The sequence below is a fragment of the Podarcis bocagei genome, assembly GCF_964188305.1.
Source record: "Podarcis bocagei genome assembly, chromosome: 1".
NCBI classification, from domain to species: Eukaryota; Metazoa; Chordata; class Lepidosauria; order Squamata; family Lacertidae; genus Podarcis; species Podarcis bocagei.
In genome coordinates, this window is record NC_138125.1 from 125,636,543 (window position 1) to 125,659,944 (window position 23,402).

At 46.0% G+C, this 23,402-nt stretch overlaps 1 protein-coding gene across 1 annotated transcript in view; it reads right to left on the reverse strand.

Moving 5' to 3' along the window:
* Positions 1–23,402, reverse strand: part of TMEFF2 (transmembrane protein with EGF like and two follistatin like domains 2) — a 250,204-nt gene that overhangs the window by 204,048 nt on the left and 22,754 nt on the right. The window contains exons 3-4 of the mRNA XM_081182183.1: positions 13,569–13,698; positions 7,407–7,433 (exon numbers count right to left, since the gene is read on the reverse strand). Coding sequence (XP_081038309.1) covers positions 7,407–7,433; positions 13,569–13,698 — 157 coding nt within the window. The remainder of the gene's footprint in view (positions 1–7,406; positions 7,434–13,568; positions 13,699–23,402) is intronic.

A 23,402-nucleotide genomic window follows, 5' to 3' on the forward strand; every position in this document is an offset into this window, starting at 1 on the left:
GCTTGAGGAGCCGTCGCCGGGAGTTGCTGCTGCTGCTGTTGCTGCTGCTGCCCGGACATGCCGGCCTCCTCCTCCTCCGCTGTCTCGCGCTCCTCCCTTTTGCGCGCGCTGCCCCGCCGCTCGGCACCACCACCGCGGAGCCGCCCCCGGCTCGACGCGGATCCTCGCCGCCGCCGCCTCTCGCCGCCCGACTCGCCCGCCTCCCTCCCACGGCACACCAGCCGATGTCTCACGGCACAGTAGTGTGCCGCGGAACACCGGTTGGGAAACACTGCTCTAGCAGACATCTGAAGTACAGGGAAGGTTTAAAATATTTTCTAATGTTTTCTTATGATTCTATATATGTCGAAAGCCACCCAGAGTGGCTTTGGTAACCCAGTGAGATGGACGGGGTAGTAGTAATAAATAATAATAATAATAATAATAATAATAATAATAATAATAATAATAATAATAATTGAATAGGACATCCCAATTTTCATCAGAGAAATGTTGGAGGGTATGAAATCTCCATGGGACTCTTGAGAGTTCCATGGTCTGCAAGAAGATCCAACCTATCCATTCTTAAGGAAATCAGCCCTGAGTGCTCACTGGAAGGACAGATCCTGAAGCTGAGGCTCCAATACTTTGGCCACCTCATGAGAAGAGAAGACTCCCTGGAAAAGACCCTGATGTTGGGAATGACTGAGGGCACAAGGAGAAGGGGACGACAGAGGACGAGATGGTTGGACAGTGTTCTCGAAGCTACAAGCATGAGTTTGACCAAACTGCGGGAGGCAGTGGAAGACAGGAGTGCCTGGCGTGCTCTGGTCCATGGGGTCAAGAAGAGTCGGACACGACTAAATGACTAAACAACAAAAACAACATGAGATCTCCATCCTCTTGTGTCTATGCTTCTGTGAATGAGGTGCTCTGAGAAACAATGCCCAAGGCCACCACCAATGATCTTCATGGCATGTCCAAGGTCACTAGAGATCTTCATTGATAAATGGGGATTTGAACCCTGGTTCTAATCCATCCCCCAAGAAAATTAGCACTCCACCTGTCAGGCTTTGGGGGAGCGGCTTCCTCCCTCCCTTCGGCCGTGGATAAGCAGAACAAAGCAAAAATAGTCTCTTACCATTTAAAGAGATTTTCATAATCACAGCAAAAGAACAAAGAGTTCATTCTTGGAGTAAAGGTGCTCCCAATTAAGGTTTTCACCCTCGAGTCACCTCGTCGTGCAACCTGATTTCACAACCACTTTGCTTTCTGTGCTGCCACCATATCTGCTCATCGTGACCTTGGGTTGGGCGGATGGAGGCTTTCTCTTTCCCAGTTCATCTTCTCCTAGCTGTTCACTCCCCAGTTCTTCCCAACTTTTGTCTTCTGAGCTATGTCCCACTGTGAACCCCTGTTCCAAATCTATACAGTCCCACTCCTCCTGGGAAGATTCAAGATCCTGATCAGGAGCAGGGGGAGGGGGAGGCTCCCACCATTCCTTCTCAGTGCGGCCTCCCCTCAGCATGGTCCCTGACACCACCACAAATTGGGGACACTTGTAACTCAGTTTTACCCCTTCTATTTGATATCCCCTCCCTCCGTCGCCCTATAAGCAGAATGAAGAAGTAAGCATTCATACCCAACCCTCTCATTGTTTGTGTAACAACTGGAGAGGCTTTCTTTTAGCCACTCAAAAATGTGCACCATGACAACATTTTCAGACATCAATCTAGTGGGTTTTTTAATATATTGCAGACTTTAATTTATCAGTGCCCTGACTTGATAATAATTCCAGCGGTGCACGTCTCTGAAAACATCCCACTTCCTTCAGCATTTATCAATTTTTCTTCTTCCAACACTTGCTTTAATGACATATAAAATTATGGTTTTTATTACATGGCTTTATACCTGCTAAAGGAGGAAGCTGTGAGAAGGTTTAAATAACAAGGTTTGTTTTCCCCCTGGCCCACCCCCTCTTTCTGGCACATTAATGTGCTTCTGCACCTGGAAGCTGCACTAGATGTCTATTCAATCAAGGGTTTTATATACAAGCCGGGCAGTTTTGTAGACCTTTAAAAGGGATGCAATGACTTGATCCTGCCTCCTGCACAGATCTACTTTCCAAAAAAGCTGCCTAGGCATTCCCTGAGGTCCTGTTCTACTTGTCTTTTGTCAGCCTGTGCTTTTCATCTGAAATTGTTTGGAAATCATGCTTTTAGTTGCTGCGCTCTTTCAGGCCGGCATTCATTATCTAGGGAGAGTGGCCAACTTTCTTCTTGGTTTATTTTTAAAGAACAAAATTGATGCTTTAGCCACCCCCCCCCCCCGGTGTCTTATTGCATGCATTTTAGCCACTGCCTGAAAATAAATATTCTGTGATGAGCCAATATAAATAGTTTCGCTTCTCCTTCCCACTGCCCATGGCAAAGCATTCCTTGGTCTATCTTCAGTGTTGCAACAACATAAGGCGGGGCTATGCAGATTAAAGATGCAGGTCTATGTTCTCCCGGCCTGCCCTGCCCTTCAGTTGGCAAGCTCAGGCAGTAGACCGGATGCTAGTCTGCTGGCTATTGGGTGGGTTCTCCTACTCCACTCACCCACTTCCTAAACCACCTCAGCCCTGTATACCTGAAGGAGCATCTCCATCCCCATCATTCTGCCCAGACACTGAGGTCCAGCTCCGAGGACTTTTGGCGCTTCCCTCGCTGCGACAAGTGAGGTTACAGGGAACCAGGCAGAGGGCCTTCTCGGTAGTGGCACCCACCCTGTGGAACGCCCTCCCATCAGACGTCAAGGAAATAAACAAATATCTTACTTTTACATAAATAAATAGAATACTAATTTATTTTTTATTTATACCCCACCCTTCCTGGTTTAAAAACCGGGCTCAGGGCGGCTAACAGCAAATATAAAACATTGATTAAAATGCGACTTTAAAACAGCATAGAATACAACATAAAATGCAGCATCAATATCAATAAAATTCAAAAACTCAGGGGTCATTTTTGGAATAAAAAACCCTAGTCAGTGGACATTGAATGATCACCAGAGCTAACTGGCCAAGTTGATCCTACTAGGGCCAGCAAGGAGGTATGTGAATAAGAATTTAAATGTGGGGTCCCTGAAAGGGTTTCTTCATAGAAGAGGAAAGGGAATAGAGGATCAGGCTAATTCAAATTGAAGACCAGGTGGAATACATAGCTGTCAACTTTTCCCTTTTCTTGCGAGGAATCGATTCGGAATAAGGGAATTTCCCTTAAAAAATGGGAAACGTTGACAGCTATGGTGGAATACCTCTGTCTTACAGGACCTGCGGAAGGAGATCAAGTCCTGCAGGGCCCTAGTCTTGTGGGACAGAGTATTCCACCATGTTGGAGCCGTCACTGAATAAGCCCTGGCCCTGGTGGAGGATGACATCTGAAGGCAACCCTGTTTAGGGAAGGTTTTTAATGCTTGATGTTTTATTGTGTTTTTAATATCTTGTTGGAAGATGCTCAGAGTGGCTGGGGAAGCCCGGCCAGATGGGTGGGGTATAAGTAATAAATTATTATTATTATTATTCCTAAATTGGCACTCAGGCCAATGACTGAAAAAAGGGTCGTTGATCCATCCAAGTCTCCATTTACATCCAGCTTCCCTGAAGGAAAGCCAAGTACAAAGGAAAAGCCATAAGAGGAAAAGGGAGACCTCAGACTTGTGAGGAGGAGACTACCTTGGAAGACAGAGGAAAAGAATCCCAGCTAGTGTCAGGAAGCAAGAGGTGGAGGGAAATTGCAATTGGAATAGAGGATCCCTTGCCATGAGAAGCCCAACCAAATGCCTTCCTACCAAAAGTGAGCCCCTACTGAGCTACCTTGGCTGCAGCAGGACAGCCCAATGCATGGGAACAGACACAGGCAGATGTTCTTCTCCATCTTCCAGGGTCCCCTGGTCCTTATATAATATTGTGGCTTTGCTTCAGGATGCATCCGTGTTTTAGAAAGTCACCCGAAAAATAAGAAGATGCTAAACAAGTTGCATTCAGGCACAGCGGATGCATAAAAGCAGAATTTCCTGCACCCTCTCTGATCCATAACTCACTTACGTGGATCTGCCAGTTACATAAAATAACATTATTTGTCTCTTGTGTGTCTTATGTCAGAGTAACTCTATGTTAATAACTGCCCCATTTATCTGACAGACTTTTTTTGATGTCTGCCAGGCAGTTTGGATGAATGAGGCTATTTGGATAATGAGGCTTTGAGTCACCACCAAAATGGAGACAAGCACAAAGTCATCCATTTCCTTTGGAAATGTTGGAAAAATCACACTGGAAAAAACCCACAAAGATACAAATACATTGAAGCATCTATAACCAAGCATAAATACCAGGAATGGAATTCTTTCAAGGTACTGTGATATTAAGTCTGAAATCTATGAGTATGGGCAATGGGGACAAAATGAATGTGGTGCTATTACAGAAGAACAGAAATAATAGTGAATGTCACTTTTGCTTATCAACGCACTGTGTTAGGAGGAGCTTCTGTTGGAAACACCGAAAATTAACGCCTCTCTCATCCAAGTACGAGTGGGATACACAAAGGGAGTTCAGGAGCAAGCACAACATGCCCAAGGAAAAGAACATAACATACTGAAGCCAAGATGGCCCATGTATGGGAAGGTCAACCCAACCAACACGAGTCAAGCTAAATCTATCACATTGGATCCAATCACTTTGAAAAATCCCATTCTGCCTACAGTTTTTTAGACAAGGCTGGGGTCAACAGTGAAGAGATCAGTGGCCCACATTCATCAGTCAACCTGCTTTCACAGCAAACAAGAGTTTCTCATTTTAGGGCTGCCAGAAGTCCGGGTTATCCCAGACACATCTGGGAATCAGGCTGTCAAAACGGTGTCTGGGTGGATTTTCGCTGATGTCCGGGGAAACCCTGACATATGGCAAGTAGAGCAATAAAGAAAAGCTATAAAAATCCCCCCCCAAAAAAGCCACAAAACTTCAGGGGTTTTTTTTTGGGGGGGGATATTCAAGCTCAACAACTTTTTCTGGATTTTCACTTTGGGGGATATGGCAAGCCTACATTTGGTAGTCTCACTGCCAGACCTACCCCTCATAACAAATCCCATTTGGTGTTCTTCCACAAACCCACACCTTCTAGGGAGCTACTACTTCAGCCCTTTGTTGCCATCCTAAGACCATCTGAAGGCAGCCCTGTATTGGGAAGTTTTTAATGTTTCATGTTTTATTATGCTTTTATATATGTTGGATGCCACCCAGAGCAGCTGGGACAACCCAGCCAGATGGTTGGGGTAGTAGTAGTAGTAGTAGTAGTAGTAGTAGTAGTAGTTATTCCAATCAGTGATTTGCACAGTCCTCCAGCTGCAAATCAAGGTCCCCATTCAATCCTTGGCGTCTTCAAGGAAGGGATGGGAATTTCTCTGCTCTGAACTCATGGAGTGCCACCACCAGTTGGCGCAGTTTGGTCTACAAAGGCCAAAGCTTTGGGCTTTCAATTAAGCACCTTTCTGGATTCCAAAATGGACAATATGCCCCAAACGCAGGAAGTGAAAGTCCACAGCAGGCTTGCTGCTAAAATAATGTAAAGCTGGACACGCCCCTCATTCTTCTCAGCCTATCCCAAATGATAAGAATGCTGAGAGGGCAGACAGTGAACCTGGCCCGTGGGTGCACTTGTGAATGGAGCAATGGAAGAATGGTTAATAACCTGGCCCAACTCATCAAGGAGGAAGTGTACAATGCAAATGTAACGCCCAATTCTAGCCTGAAGAGAATGCCTTCCCCGTTTTTGAGCATGCCGTCTACAAGAGCAACTTCCGTAAGTTACTCACCACCCCTCTGTCAGAAGAAGCACAAACAGCCTGAGCACATTCAAGCAAAAGCAGAACAACTTTAAGTCCCATAAATTTAAACAGGAGTCCTGTTCATATCCATGAATGTACCAGCAAATGTGACATGAATTTCTGTTAAAAAGAAGGAGCTGCACCATCTTAACTTGTGGATATTTGACCACAAGTAAGTCTCACTATATACTGCTCGTGTACAACTGCTCATGTACAACTGCACATGACTTCACCATGAAATGCTTACTTTCAGAGAATACTGGCTTAAGATCTCAGTATTTGGCCTGGGGAAGGGATTACTTGTACATCTAACCAACGAGGAGTTTATCAGCCCACGGCCGAAAACTATGGCCAGAAAAGCCACCTCGATTGGACTGTCACCATCCCTTTTGTATCAACTGGGCTACGATACCGCCCTTGTATCCCTGAGGCAAAGGCTTTGGGACATCTCACATAGCAACCTGTGATCCAGATCCAATGTAATCTGTGGCCCGATTGCAGCTGGAAACCAATACGGGCACGACTTTCAATTAGCCTCATACCTTAGGAATTTGTCCATACCCACCTATCAGTGTTTATTTACCAAAGCTAGGTTAAATGTATTTCCATCGGAAGTTCTAAATGGTAGACTCAGAGGCATCTCCTGCCAGAACAGGCTTTGTTCATGTTCTCAGGACACCGATTGCATGAAGCATATCCTACTGCATTGTGGGCAGTACGAGCAAGCAAGGTATCAACTGATCAAACCCTTACTAGCAAATTTGCTGGGAAAATCTGAAGCCTCCCATATTAAATACCTTCTGGAGGATAGGTCAAATGATATTACACTGACCATGGCAAAGTTTCTTTTGGAGGTCGCAAGAAACAAAGACCATCATGCTCTAGACATAACAAAACGACTACCTCGGTCTCTTTCACCTGTTGTTTGGTTGTTTTAACTGTATCTTGTTTTGAAACTGTTTTGTGGGTCTATGGACCGCAGTAAAGATATTTATTTATTTATTTACTTTCAGACAGATTGCGCTCACAACTTATAAAAAGACCTAGAAAGATGAGTCAGTATATTTGCAATGCATATTTTTTAAATGCACCAACATGGCAATACGCTGTAATCAAATTGTTTGACACAGCCACGTTTAGAGCCATAGCCTTTCTTCCTAATTTTTCTGTGAGTTCCCTCCACCTTATGGTTTGGGAAGACTACGTTAGTCACGGGAGAAAAGTCCTGAGGAAAATCCTATTATGGGTTCGTTGAGAATGTAATAACAATAAATAAAACCATCTGTGCCACAAGAGCTCTAGTAACAGTAGATGGAGATAGAGTCCTTGCTGAATCATGAATAATACAAATTCTTACCAAGTGTAATACAGCCCTCCACATATCTCCAAAAACAAGCCAGCTCTTCATCATTAGGCTGGAGTTTGACAAAAATGCAGAGGATCAGTTCGTCTGAACAATACAGGGTGGTACAAAAACAACTATCCAACACGCCTAACTGCAATGTGGCAAGTGATGTCAGCAGGTTCCAGTGGTGGAAAAATAGAATTAATAAAAGCATTCCTACCTCCATCCCCAGATCCAGAGCCTGCATCTGTAAGAGGGAGAGAAAAAAGGGGTTGTTGTTATATAGATGTATGAATACTGGGATAATTTGTATGTATGTGCAACCACATCCTGCTTAGTTAAAATGCGATGTAGCAAATTGTGCTTTTTTTATGCCGTTCCTCTGTCAATTAGAGAGATCTATGCTAAATGTTTCATGTGAACTTTCTGTTTGATGCTGGGAAGTTCCTTTTAAGATTCTACAGGTGTTCCTCTTCTAAATCCTCGGTTTACTGCACCAAGGCTGGCAACGTTACTGTGTTTCCTGACAAATTTTCCATTTTCCCCCATAAGGTATTTGTGGGATGGGTGCTCTGCTTTTATTTTTCGAACGTAAGCTTTTGAAAGAAAGGAGAACCGAATCTACATTTGGCTGTGAGAATCGCGGGGTACGTTCCACACCAGGGGTCAGCAAACTTTTTCAGCAGGGGAGGCGGTCCACTGTCCCTCAGATCTTGTGAGGGGCCAGACTATATTTTTTTTGGGGGGGGGGAGGGAATGAATGAATTTCTATGCCCCAGAAACAACCCAGAGATGCATTTTAAATAAAAGCACACCTTCTACTCATGTAAAAACACCAGGCAGGCCCCACAAATAACCCAAAGATGCATTTTAAATAAAAGGACACATTCTACTCATGTAAAAATACGCTGATTCCCAGACTGTTTGCGGGCTGGATTTAGAAGGCGATTGGGCCAGATCCGGCCCCCGGGCCTTAGTTTGCCTACCCATGTTCCACACAACCCATGGGTGAGATCTCTATCCCTGCTCCCTCACACACCCCATGCAGTCAGGCCCTGACCATCTAAAATCTCCCTGTGCTGCCATGAAACTGGTCTCAGCAACCACAGCCGTTTCTGAAGTGATGAGGCAGCAGCATCTACAGCTGGACCTGACCAGGATGTTCTATGTCTGCTTCAAACAACAATGAAGGAGCACTATATCATTTTGCTGCCTGATCCACTGCTGGAAGGTTTCGTTGTTGTTTTTTAAATAGCACAGCATATGCTTGTTCTCGGCATTTATATACCACCCAATTAACCATGTCCTCTGGGCAATTCGCAAATTAAAACCAATAAAATACAAAATACAATCAATGGGCAACTAAAACGCTCATTAAGCGTTTGGTACGTTTCCACATCAGTAAGCCTGGTCACCAAGGAGGTTTAAATTCCAAAATAATATTCCAAAATGCCAGAGTCAAATCTCCCTCTTGGACTACTGCAACCTGCTCTACGTGGGGCTACCTTTGAAGGTGACCTGGAAACTACAACTAATCCAGAATGCGTCAGATGGACCGGTGACTGGGTGTGGCCGCTGAGACCACATAACACTGGTCTTGAAAGACCTACATTGGCTCCTAGGACATTTCTGAGCACAATTCAAAGTGTTGGTGTTGACCTTGAAAGCCCTAAATGGCCTCGGCCCAGTATACCTGAAGGAGCGTCTCCACCCCCATCATTCTGCCCGGACACTGAGGTCCAGGTCTGAGGGCCTTCTGGCAATTCCCTCATTGCGAGAAGCAAAATTATAGTGAACCAGGCAGAGGGCCTTCTCGGTAGTGGCGCTCGCCCTGTGGAATGCCCTCCCATCAGATGTCAAGGAAATAAACAACTATGTGACGTTTAGAAGACATCTGAAGGCAGCCCTGTTTAGGGAGGTTTTTAATGACTGATGTTTTAATGTATTTTTAATCTTTGGTTGGAAGCCACCCAGAGTGGCTGGGGAAACCCACCCAGATGTGTGGGATATTATTATTATTATTATTATTATTATTATTATTATTATTATTATTATTATTATTATTATTACCAGATCCTGGCAAATTGATACTATAGGATGGGTACAAGAGAAGTGACATGTATAGCTCTGAGTCAGAGTATCTGCCTTTTCTCAAATTCAGTCCTTGACATCTGCAGGTCAGGCTGAGAGATGCTGAAAACCTGGACAGCTGCTGCCATTCAGGGCAGACCTGTGGTCTTAGCAGCCGGAGGGGGCATGTGTGTGCGCTGGGAGGGGGTTGGACCTCGAGAGTGGCCACACCAGCCCCAGCTCTCACCACTGACTGAGCCATGGCAGTCTGAGCCATTGGCAAGTTGTGGGATGTGAAACACAAGAGCAGTCAAGTACAATATCCCTAGAGTGGACATAAAAGGGGATGTCTGGACCAGCCAATCGGAACTTCCTGTTTCTCCTAGACTGTGACAGACTTCCTCTGCATGTGACTAGAGTCAGGCGTGACCTCACAAAAGAACAGGACTGGTCAGCCATTTCTCTCTCTCTGACCACATTCATCGAAGAAGCAACATCTGCTTAGCCTAAGATGCTCTCTTGGCTTGCAGCCAAGAGAGGACAAAGGAGCTGTCTCCTTATGGGATAGTTTACAGGTGTATATTACTTTTGTAACTTAAGTCTGCCTTCTGGGATCCAATTGTGAACAGAATGTGCGAGTAAACTCTTTTTACACTTTTATAGAAGCCTGTATTGTGTCTATCTTTTTATGAGGGACTAAGTGGGGAATTGGGACGCGGATGGCGCTGTGGGTTAAACCACAGAGCCTAGGACTTGCCGATCGGAAGGTCGGCGATTCGAATCCCCGCGACATGGTGAGCTCCTGTTGCTCAGTCCCTGCTCCTGCCAACCTAGCAGTTTCGAAAGCACATCAAGTGCAAGTAGATAAATAGGTACCACTCTGGCGGGAAGGTAAACGGCGATTCCGTGCACTGCTCTGGTTCGCCAGAAGCGGCTTAGTCATGCTGGCCACATGACCTGGAAGCTGTACGCTGGCTCCCTCGGCCAATAAAGCGAGATGAGCACCGCAACCCCAGAGTTGGCCACAACTGGACCTAATGGTCAGGGGTCCCTTTACCTTTAAATGGGGAATTACCAAAAGGAAAACGTATTTTAGAGGCTTTAGTGAGCCTGAGCAAACGCATTCGCTGTGCAAATTTAAAAAGGGGAATGTTACTCTGCTAAATTGTATAACTTGTTCACACAAGTTGGAAAGGATATAATCAAACAATATATCCTCTCCTGTATCCCTGAACATTCCCACACAAGTGAGGTGAAGTAAGGGGAGGGAGAAAGAGGCTCGCTGTGGCCCGACGAGGAGGGCAAAGCTGTGGAATGTGGCACCCCATTCCTGAAGGAGGCAGCTGCCAGAACATTTCACCTCTCCTTGGTGGGTGGCAGCAGCAGCGCTGTTGCCCTCACTCTTGCTCTCGGCCAGCCCAGGGGTGGGACATATACAAGCATCCCTTCTCTGGCATTGGCTTGGCTTGCCTCCTCATGGCTCCAGCTTTGATAAGGGGACCAGGTTACATCCCCCCCCCCATGCCCAATCAAAAATTTGTGCCTGGGGCCACGGCTTCCCTGGGCTTTCCCATCCTATACCCCTGGGATTGACAGCCCTGAGCAAGATAGACCAGCTCCCTGTGTTACCAAAGACTCTGGGCAAAAGGCAATCAGTTAATATCTATGCTTGGATGCCTAGTCAATAAAAGCACTTGGTTAAGTAGCCCTGTAATTAAACTTGAAAACTACATTGAAAATTACTTGGAGGCATATAGCTCAAAAGGAAATTCCAGCTGCTGTTGCATACATGCTTGCACGGGAGTAAGTCCCGCTGAAATCAACGGCGCTTACTTCTGAGTAGCCAGGTATCGGACCGCGCTGCTATTCTTTAAAAGGTGCATCTGAACAAAAAGCAGGCAAAGCTGCACAGAGGCAGAGATTCGGTTCGCAAAACCTCCTCAGTGTCACAGGCAGTTAGGAAGGGAAACGGAGAGCTTGCAAAAGACAAAATTGGGATTCTGCTTGAATGCTGAGAGTCAGAATCCCAATTTATCTACAGTCAGATCTGGTTAATCTAGATCAGTTTGCAAACCTCCATCATCATTTCGATTTTCTTTTTAAATCTTCATTTTAAATGAAGCTGTGATGCTCTTCAAATTGCAATTGAGGCTTGCAATTAAAAACAAAACAGAAACCCGGTGTGTGTCTAAACAAAAGATGAGCCCGCAAACAATTTCTTTCTTTCTTTTGCACAATTGCTTGCTTTGCAGATAAGTAAGCCTCAGAAATTGGACTCTCGCTTTTTTTTACCATATTATCGCAAACTGCAAAAGGCAAATGGGGCCTCTCGTGCGACTCTGTCCTGCTTTCTCTGATGACAAACAAGATTATCTTCCCTCACACACACATTCCTCTGAGCCAAAAGGTCTCTAGGATAAACCCTCCTATTCATTATTTTGCTGCATAAGGAAAGTAAGTATTAACTTTTGTAGCGGGCCTTTCTCGCTCTCTGCGGGGCTCTTTGAAACGCCACAAAATTGCAAGAGCCATACAAATCTAACACCATGAGACAAGATGGCTATCACACTGTAGTGAGAGAGCTTCTGCTCGTGATGACTTCTTACTCCTATCCTTCCGGCTACTTTAAGAACATTGTTTGACCACTTAACACCATCTTGCAAGTCCCCCATTCCTTCTCTTATGGTCCCTTTAGGACAGGGCTTCCCAAACTTGGGTCTCCAGCTATTTTTGGACTACAATTCCCATCATCCCTGACCACTGGTCCTGCTGGCAGGGGATGACATTGGCAGCACTGCAATTTACGTGGGTGGTTCCAGGGCAGCTTGCAAGGCTGGGGCTACCAGCAGAGCCAATCTGCATCTCTGCCCCAGTCCCTTCCAGGTAAACTGAGGCAACACCATTCAACTGCCAATGAGAGCTAACATGGCATGAGTGGGTGTCCACTCACACAACTGGGCTTCTTTCCTCCAACCCATCACGCACACCCCGAAAATCTGCAAGTGGCTAGAGGTCCATTGTTCAAGCAGATTTCCTGTGACGGCCTGGGAATCTGATTCAGAGGCTGAACTGGAGGAATCCCAGCCTGCACAGGAGTCCCCGCCTCCAGGGCCGCCTGAGCCAGGGCAGGGGCTTGAACCTGAAGGGCCCTCACCTGTGCTGGATCCTCAGGAGCAGACACCAGCTGAATCCGCTCTGGCTCCGGAGGTGATCGAGGACCCATTGCCTGCAGGTGCTCCTCTCCCAGCCCTGTCAGGGGAAGGTGAGGCTGCCTCTGGGTCCAGTAACCCTCCAGCCTCTCCGGAGCTGCAGAGGCTCAGGGCAGAGAGGCGGAGGGAACTAAGTTCTCTCAGGAAGAGTGCTCGCCTCCAGGCCAGGAGAGGCGAGTCACCTGTTGGCTGGGACCGCCCCAGGCCTCAGAGGAGATAAAGGCCAGTCAGCCCAGTCCCAGGTTGCGGGAGCAACATCGTTGGAAACCTGCTCCAGCCAGCACCCTGACCTGCTCTTCTGGAGTTCCTGACCACGCCCGGCTCCTTGCCTTGGACCCCGCTTCACCCTTGACAGACAGCCTCCAGACCCTCAACCCAGGACCGGACTCAGACCACGCTGCATGGTAACCCCCCCAGGACCAGCACATTTCCATTGCACAAGCAGACAGATATCATGGGCTGTTTTCTATTGGGTAGTGTGACTCTCGCTCTTCCTCATTGGTCATGTGTCAGAAGTAGTGGCAAAGCTTCATGCTCCGGCACTGGGGGGCAGAGGGCAGGCGGGGGTGGGGCTGGCATGTGTCCCGGGACGGGGGGCGCGTCTTGGGGGTGGGGCACCCAGAGTGGGCGGGGGGCAGCTGTGTTGGCACCCTGGGGGTCGCGCTGCTGGGGGCGGTGTGCTCCCCCCCCACTCCTCTTCCTCCGCCAGTGGTCAGAAGCAGGTCAGAACACCCCGGAAACTCATCTTGCAGGCCACACATTCTAGGGTTGCCATATTTTGAAGAGCAAAAAAGGGGACACATTTGCCAACTTCTACTTTTAACATTGCTACGATGACTCTACCCATGAAAAAGAGGACACGTCCTGAGAAAAGAGGACATATGGCAACCCTAAAATGAAAACATAGTTCCCAGGTTCTGAAATGGTTTGCTGCAAGGCGGAAACAACAACAAAACCCCAACTGTAGCTGTCATTACATGTTGTGCCAAGCTTTCAATTACTGGAATGAATCAGTCAGCAATGCAAAACAACTGTTTGCGACGACACACAGCCTATTAGATTTGGCTTAAGATAATATGCCGTACAGAGCCTGCTAGACCTACCAGTGGCACACGATCCTTCTGACGCCACAAGGATTTCGCTTTGCTGCTTGCAGGCAGCCTGTCTCAAGTAGCACTCGTTCTGATAGGTGTCGCCGTTGGAGCCGCACACAGGCACAAAGTCACTGTTACACTGATGAGCAGAAAAAGACAGAATGAAACAAGTTTAGGGTTGTGTTATAACCTTCTTCATCATCATCTATTACTTATACCCCACCCATCTGGCTGTGTTTCCCCAGTCACTCTGGGCAGCTTCTAACAGGATATTAAGAACACAATAAAACATCAAACATTTAAAAACTTCCCTAAACAGGGCTGCCTTCAGATGTCTTCTAAAAGTCAGATAGCTGTTTGTTTCCTTGACATCTGATGGGAGGGGGTTCCACAGGGAGGGTGCCACTACCAAGAAGGCCCTCTGCCTGGTTCCCTGTAACCTCACTTCTCACAATGAGGGAACCGCCAGAAGTTCCTCGGTGTTGGACCTCAGTGTCCGGGCTGAACGATGGGGGTGGAGACGCTCCTTCAGGTATACTGGGCTGAGGCCGTTTAGACTGAGTTTTAAAGGTCAGCACCAACACTTTGAATAGTGCTCAGAAACGTACTGGGAGCCAATGTAGGTCTTTCAGGACTGGTGTTATATGGTCTCAGCGGCCACTCCCAGTCACCAGTCTTGCTGCCGCATTCTGGATTATTTTGTAGTTTCCAGATCACCTTCAAAGGTAGCCGTAGAGCACATTGCAGTAGTCCAAACGGGAGATAACTAGAGCATGCACCACTCTGGTGAGACAGTCTGCTGGCAGGAAGTGTCTCAGCTTGCGTGTCAGATGGAGCTGGTAGATGGTTGCACTGGACACAGAAATGACGTGTGCCTCCATGGACAGCTGTGAGTCCAAAATGACTCCCAGGCTGTGCACCTGGTCCTTCAGGGGCACAGTTACGCCATTCAGGAAGTCCTCTACACCAGCCCACCATGTTAATTTAATCTGTGTATCTTGTCCCTCTAATAAGCCCCAAAGTGATTTCTAGGGTTGCCATACATCCAGGGAAACCCAGACAAGTCCTCTTTTGTGGGACCAACATACCCATCTGGGAGGATTTTTCACATTTTAAAGGAAATGTCTTGGGTGGATGTTTGTTGGATTCACCTTGCATGCCTCTACCCCTGTCTCAGACTGGCAGCGGCTTGGGCTGCCCTCTTTTTTTGCTTTTCAAGATATGGCAACCCTAGATTTACAAGCAAGTAAAACTGAGACATCACCTTGCCAACAAAGGTCCGTATAGTAAAAGCTATGGTTTTCTGAGTAGCGATGTATGGAAGTGAGAGCTGGACCATAAAGAAGGCTGATTGCCGAAGAACTGATGCTTTTGAATTATGGTGCTGGAGGAGACTCTTGAGAGTCCCATGGACTGCAAGAAGATCAAACCTATCCATTCTGAAGGAAATCAGCCCTGAGTGCTCACTGGAAGGACAAATCCTGAAGCTGAGGCTCCAGTACTTTGGCTACCTCATGAGAAGAGAAGACTCCCTGGAAAAGACCCTGGTGTTGGGAAAGATGGAGGGCACAAGGAGAAGGGGACAACAGAGGACGAGATGGTTAGATTGTGTTCTCAAAGCTACCAGCATGAGTTTGACCAAACTGTGGGAGGCAGTGGAAGACAGAAGTGCCTGGCCTGCTCTGGTCCATGGGGTCACAAAGAGTCAGACACGACTAAACAACTAAACAACAACAACAAAACTGCAAGAATAAATTGGCAAAAAGCATATTAGAAACAGATGGAACAATAGATCATTGATGGCACCTAAAAAACTGTTGGGATACTGTTGGGGAGATGGGGGCATTTTGTAGGCCCCCAGCTGGCTCCAGCCACCGGCCAGCAGCCGGGCAAATTCCGGTTCTCAGAACAGCATCAAAACTGCGACTTCAGCTTCAGATACCTTTAGAGACTTGGCACGCTCTAGTCAGCAGAGTGAATAACTTCTCACAATGGAAGTGGCGGACAGAGGCATGTGTAAGCATTATTTACAGGCGTTTATTCAGCATAGTTCAGGAACGAAGGAAAAAAAACATGTCTGCCTCCTTTCATGTCCAAGTACACAGCAGCATAGCAAAAGCAATATACAAACGGAAGTTCCCAGCAGGCTGTGCTGGAAGTAAACAGGCATGTGACACACAACAGTCATGCCTGTTCCTTTTAAGGAACTATATCCTAACAAGAACCCCCCAAAAGCAAAAATGAGGACAAGGTTGGCATCAGGTGAGCCTCATTGGAAAGAGAATTTCATAAATGGGGAGATACTGCAGAGAAGACCTGTTCTGCCATCACCACAAGAGATCCCAGAGGGTGGCAACATGAGAATGGGTCTTTTCTGCGTTGGCTCTCCATTTGTGAAATGCCCTCCCCAGAGAAACTCACCTGGTGCCTACATGACATACTTTTAGGCACCAATTGAAAACATTTCTCTTCAACAGAGTTATCTACTGATTAACATTCTATGGCTTTTAAAAATGTATTTGTGAAAGAGGGGTTGTTAGTTTGTTTTATTACGTATTTTGTATTTTATTTTATTTTTGTATTTGTGTTGTTGTGAACTGTTCTGGAATCTTCGGATGAATAATAAAATTAATAAATCATCATCATATCAAGTTTTATTAAAACAGACCCAATACAAACTAGAAGAGAGAATAAGGCCTATCACAATGGTTCCTTATTGCCTGTTTGACCGATTCCAAACTGGGGAGACACACTGAAGAATGGCTAGGCTGGATGTGCTCCACATGCTGCCACAGGAAAATTACCAAAACACATAGCATAGAACACACTTAAAAACTCTTCTCTGGGGCTTATATCTCAGTTTATTTAAACTTGCCTTAGAACTGTGGTTTAAGATCCCGGTTTACAAATTGGCATTAATATATAGTTCTCCACTGTGGCTGTAATGACTAACCGTGTTTTAATTAAATCAGGTTGTAAATACCAAGGAAGAAGGAGGAATGACCACACAGTCCCATCTCTTATTTCCAGCTGCTGAACTATAATTTGGCAAGCTGGGAACCATAGCTGTCAACGTTTTCCTTTTTTTAAAGGGAAATTCCCTTATTCCGAATAGGATTCCTAGCAAGAAAAGGGAAAAGTTGACAGCTATGCTGGGAATGCAGCACCCAAACAAGGCCATTGAGTAGAACTGAGTGGAAAGAGGGCAGATAAGGGACTTGGGAACACAAATTTCCAGGATGCAAACTGGCAGCCCTATTGAAAAAGGGCCATGTGACCCCAAATTTTGTTGTTGTTGTTGTTTAGTCGTTTAGTTGTGTCCGACTCTTCATGACCCCATGGACCAGAGCACGTCAGGCACTCCTGTCTTCCACTGCCTCCCGCAGTTTGGTCAAACTCATGTTAGTAGCTTCGAGAACACTGTCCAACCATCTCGTCCTCTGTCGTCCCCTTCTCCTTGTGCCCTCCATCTTTCCCAACATCAGGGTCTTTTCCAGGGAGTCTTCTCTTCTCATGAGGTAGCCAAAGTACTGGAGCCTCAGCTTCGGGATCTGTCCTTACAGTGAGCACTCAGGGCTGATTTCCTTCAGAATGGATAGGTTTGCTCTTCTTGCAGTCCATGGGACTCTCAAGAGTCTCCTCCAGCACCATAATTCAAAAGCATCCATTCTTCGGCGATCAGCCTTCTTTATGGTCCAGCTCTCACTTCCATACATCACTACTGGGAAAACCATAGCTTTAACTATACAGACCTTTGTTGGCAAGGTGATGTCTCTGCTTTTTAAGATGCTGTCTAGTTTTGTCATTGCTTTTCTCCCAAGAAGCAGGCGTCTTTTAATTTCGTGGCTGCTGTCACCATCTGCAGTGATCATGGAGCCCAAGAAAGTAAAATCTCTCACTGCCTCCATTTCTTCCCCTTCTATTTGCTTATGGTGAGCAAACCTGTCAATTTTGGTTTCTCGTTTTTCGAATCTTTAATTCAGCTCTCCACATCAGTTTGTAAGTGTGTTCTTTTGAACCCTCGTGGAAATTCAACAGCCCTGTGGTGCAAATTACTCCTACTAAACACTTTCTTGTATGCAATTTTGCACAACAGACACATTTTTTTTATTTTTTGCAGAGCAGTTTTCCCAAATATAATGCATTTTTCTATGTTAGTTCCACCAATCTACCCTAGCATATCCATCAATAGGAGTATAGCATCTAGATCAAGGGAAGTAATAGTGCCACTGTATTCTGCTCTGGTCAGACCTCACCTGGAGTACTGTGTCCAGTTCTGGGCACCACAGTTCAAGAAGGACACTGACAAACTGGAACGTGTCCAGAGGAGGGCAACCAAAATAGTCAAAGGCCTGGAAACGATGCCTTATGAGGAACGGCTAAGGGAGCTGGGCATGTTTAGCCTGGAGAAGAGGAGGTTAAGGGGTGATATGATAGCCATGTTCAAATATATAAAAGGATGTCACATAGAGGAGGGAGAAAGGTTGTTTTCTGCTGCTCCAGAGAAGCGGGCACGGAGCAATGGATGCAAACTACAAGAAAGAAGATTCCACCTAAACATTAGGAAGAACTTCCTGACAGTAAGAGCTGTTCAACAGTGGAATTTGCTGCCAAGGATTGTGGTGGAGTCTCCTTATTTGGAGGTCTTTAAGCAGAGGCTTGACAACCATATGTCAGGAGTGCTCTGATGGTGTTTCCTGCTTGGCAGGGGGTTGGACTCGATGGCCCTTGTGGTCTTTTCCAACTCTATTATTCTATGATTCTATGAAAATTCAGATTAGTGCAAATTTGAAAGGGTGGCGGTGTTTAAATTCACATATGGTTTCAGAAAGTGGGAACTGGGTAGGTTCAGCTTTAAATGTGAACTTCTTCCCCCACCCCAACCCCAAACATACTGTAGGGAACGATATAGAAATGGCAAGCGATTGCGACAATGATGTGTGCAATTTGGGACTTCCTAAAAATATGTTACTAGGGTTGCCATACAGTGGTACCTCGGATTAAGAACTAAATTCGTTCCAGAGGTCCTTTCTTAACCTGAAACTGTTCTTAACCTGAGGTACCACTTTAGCTAATGGGGCCTCCCACTGCCGCTGCCGCGCGATTTCTGTTCTCATCCTGAGGTAAATTTCTTAACCTGAGGTACTATTTCTGAGTTAGCAGAGTCTGTAACCTGAAGCGTCTGTAACCCGAGGCACCACTGTATTTCAAACAGTTAAAATCTGAACAGAAAACTTATTCAGCATTTTTGGGGGGAGTGGGGCAAAGCTGTTGAGCTTTTTTAGCAAAATCGTGAAAAAAAATATGCCAGTTTTGAGCTATTTTTATGGGAAATAGGATTTTCCCAGACATTTGACCAATTGCTGCCAGGACACTACAGTGGTACCTCGGGTTACATACGCTTCAGGTTACACACTCCGCTAACCCAGAAATAGTGCTTCAGGTTAAGAACTTTGCTTCACGATAAGAACAGAAATCGGGCTCCGGCGGCGCGGCAGCAGCAACAGGAGGCCCCATTAGCTAAAGTGGTGCTTCAGGTTAAGAACAGTTTCAGATTAAGAATGGACCACTGGAACAAATTAAGTACTTAACCTGAGGTACCACTGTACTGCCAACTGCAGCATTCTGGGAAATTCTGGGTGTCTGGCAACCCCAATTTTCCCCTTATATGCAGCATTGCGACTCAGTGCAGCTGGCTTGACCCTCTTTCTTAGCTTCCACACAAAGCCAGATGTATTAAGTCCATTGTTATTCATATCATAGCAAAGCCACGTGGATCTGAACAGAGCACCTGCAGTCAATGATTAATCCACATTGTATCAGCCCACCTGAAATTCCAGCTAAGCCATAGTTCCACTGTAATCTATCAGTCTTCTCTTCCTCTGTCAGAAGAAAAGGACAGCTTCGCCCCCCACCCACTTCCACCCCTTGTTCACTTTAATAAAAATAATTCCATTTTGTAATGAAAATTAAGCAACCTACAGGGTGCAGTTATCACAAGATAATCACACTCGGCGGCATTAGAGATACTTGGCTGTGCCCCATACCTGATAATTATGCCAGGGATGTGATTATCTCATGATTACTGTACTCCTGATATGCCTCATTGTTTAATTAGAACAAATGTAATGATCAAGATTATTATTTACAAATGATCACCTCTGCTTAAAAACCAGTAAAAAAAAAAGTCACACTGCCAATTAGCTCTTCTGTCTTGAAATATCTCACGATATGCTAATGCACATGACACATCAGAGGAAACGGAGATCTATAAAGATGACAAACTTCAAAACATGCCTCAGCAATGGACAGTTGTTTTGTGTTGATTAACATGTTGGGTGAGATACGAAGGTTTAGCTTGATCGGACGTTACGCACAGACTCGAGGCCAGGGAAATGATGATTACTTGGCCAAACTGAAATGTCACTTTGCCCAAGAGAGGAAGCATCTTCCACTTGCCAAAATGTTAATCAGACTCACCAGCGCTTCTTTGACTTTCACAATCACGCCTCCGATATTCTTTTCTCCAAACAGACTGAGCCCTTCCACGGAGACTGAAGGCTGTTTCTGCTGAGCCAGTTGCTTTCGGAAAGAGTCTATGTTGATGTGTCTGCTTAAACACCCCTGATCTAATGTGATGGCCTCCAGCTGTTGTTGGATTCCAATTTCCATCAGCCCAAACCAGGATCCAGGATTATGGGAGTTGTGGATGGCCACAGGTGTCCCATCCTTGCTTTAGAATGGCCTTTGTGACCTAGTGGGGTGTAGTGGTTTGAACCAGAACTGGGAAGACCCAAGTTCAAATCCCTATATAGATATGAGGCTTTGCTGGGTGACCTTGGGCCAAACTCTCAGCTTAACCTACTTTACAGAATTGTTGTGAGGATAAAATTAGTAGCGGGGGAGAACACAGTGTGGTACCTATTTATCTACTCACACTGGTGTGCTTTCAAACTGCTAGGTTGGCAGGAGCTGGGACAGAGCAATGGGAGCTCATCCCGTCGTGGGGATTCAAACCGCCGACCTTCTGATCGGCAAGCCCAAGAGACTCAGTGGTTTAGACCACAGCACCACCTGCGTCCCACTGGGCCAATCTCTCAGCTTAACCTATTTTACAGAGTTGTTGTGAGGATAAAATGGGGAGCAGGGAAGAACACAGTGCGTAGCCTAGAGTTGCCTCTAGGAAACGAGGGATCTATAAATGTAACAAACCAATATGCTTTAATGCCAACCACTGAAACACTGCAAAGAATGTTATAGAGAGAATGCTCAGTTCATGTGCGGCCATAGTTGGGCATCACTACTGCTATGTGTGAGCACGAGATCTTTCTGGGAAGGTTGGTAGCTCTTACCAAGTTTTCCCATTAAGGAGCCCCTAAGCTGCTTCCAAGAGACCCTCCCCTCCTCCAGGGCTCCAAAAAGACTTTGAATAGTCATCTTCCATCCATCCACCCAGAAGATTTAAGGGGGCCTGTTGGTTTTCGAATTGCCTGCATGATGAATGCATTGCAAAGCTGAAGTATATCTGAAAGGAGAGGTGCCAGACTTCATCCAGAGCCTGCGGGGGGGGGGGGGGAGAGATTCTAACAGAGCTGGAGGGCAAATTGGCAGAATCTGCCAATGCAATTAACGCAGCCTGTAGGGATTTGATGCCTTCCAAAGCAAAGGATCAAAATCTCAGCTGTCCCCTGGATATAAGGAAAAAGCAGCACAGACTATCAAGAACATGCAACTGTGCATATGCAGAAGGCTGCAGGCCGATTGTTGCCTGCCACATGCAACCTAATGCAAGTTCTGCAAGAACATCTAACAAGGCAGGTGGATATCCCAAACACTCTTGTTCAAAATGCAAGTGGCACAGGGCTTGCAGAGTGTTGTGAGTGCACCCCTCAAAGTAGGGCAGCGTCGGCCGGCTGGGCTCCCCACTGCACACCCAGGAATTGCAATCCAGAACCTCCGGAGGGCACTAGGTTGGTGAAGCCTGCTCTGTGTCTATGAACTTGTCCTCCCCCTGGAGAAGAGCAACACCTACCAGACATGTCCTTATGTGGTAGGATGCAGAATGGAAGCCAGATGTACAGAAAGCAGGGAGACCCAACACATAAACAACAACAGGCCAGCATCAGCTGTACAAGAAGAATATGGTGGCATTAGCAGGGAGACACCTCCGCCATCCTTCGTGAAGCATCCACATATTGGGGATCTTTAAGGGTGGTCCAAAATGTGCCCCATTATTTGCCACCCAATTGAACAGTGTCAGAAATTAGGAAACCTTTTCAGCAATTTTCAGAAGGGAGGAAGGAAAACAGGGGGACGCTTCCTGGGGAAGGTGCGACATGTTAAGACAATGCCATTCCCATGGGAATTGTGGGAAATAAAAATGTCAGCCACCAGCTGGTGGCTGTCAAGGCGACATCTGCCACCATGAAAGTGACCACCATGGTGAAAAGGCATTTGCCCCTCCCTTTTTCATCTCCTCCTTTCCCCGGAAAACCAAGCTGAAAGCAAGCTTTCTGCTTAGCACTAAAAATGGTGCATAGAGGGGGAATTGTAAATCAATTTTCAGCTTGCACTGGCCTTGTAGAGCTAAATTATACATCACAATGAGTTCTTTCTCAGTTTTGGGGAAACTGTATATTCAGCCAGGAGGAAGAATGTTAATATGTTGGCGCTTCTTTTGTGGGCAACATTCAAACACCAACATATTAACATTCTTCCCCCTGGCTGAATATAGTTTTCCAAAAACGGAGAAAGGGAGACATGAGTGCCACTTGGAGTTTGTATTCCAGACACCAAAGTGTCATGGGACAGAAGTTGATCAGATCTCTGACATTTTGTAGCCTTGGGGAATATCACCCTTCTGTTTGCAGACTAAAAGTTTATGCTGAGTTTTGGCAGGCCAGTGTTGTGATGCAGCTAGCATGACTTTTTTAAAAAGTCATTGCATTTCAAGAAAGTGAGGCAATCTTGCCTGTGTTTCATTCTCCATTCAGACACACGTCCCAGCCTTTATTATTATTATTATTTTTACTTTCCACATTCCTGAAGGTGAAATGTTTGTTGCTCTAAAAGGCCTAATAATATATTGGTACACAAACACACACATGGAGTTATTAGTCCTGTAAATCTGGTTACATCATTGTAACCAGGAATCCACGTGGGCACAGACGGTTTGGATTCACATAGATTACAAACTTTACCGGCCCATCAATAGTGACAGGTAAGCTCTCCCACACCGCAGCCTAAATTGAATTGGCTTGGAAACAAGCTGTGCTCTTTTACTCCAAAATCAGAAATAGCTTGGCTTGTTTTCTAAGTCCCTAAATTCCAGTTCCCCCCACCTTGGAAGCTAGTGGGCTTTCTGTGGACATCTGGTTGGCCACTGTGAAAAGAAAATGCTGGGCTTTTAGGTAATAATAATAATAATAATAATAATAATAATAATAATAATAATAATAAATAATTTATTATTTATACCCCACCCATCTGGCTGGGTTTCCCCAGCCACTCTGGGCGGCTTCCAACAGGAAATTAAAAACACAATAAAACATCAAACATTTAAAAACTTCCCTAAAGAGTGCTGCCTTCAGATGTCTTCTAAAAGTCTGGTAGTTGTTATTCTCTTTGACATCTGGTGGGAGGGCATTCCACAGGGCGGGTGCCACTACCGAGAAGGCCCTATGCCTGTTTCCCTGTAACTTCGCTTCTCACAGCAAGGGAACCGCCAGAAGGCCCTCTGCACTGGACCTCAGTGTCCGGGCAGAATGATGGGGGTGGAGACGCTCCTTCAGGTATACTGGGCCGAGGCCATTTAGGGCTTTAAAGGTCAGCGCCAACACTTTG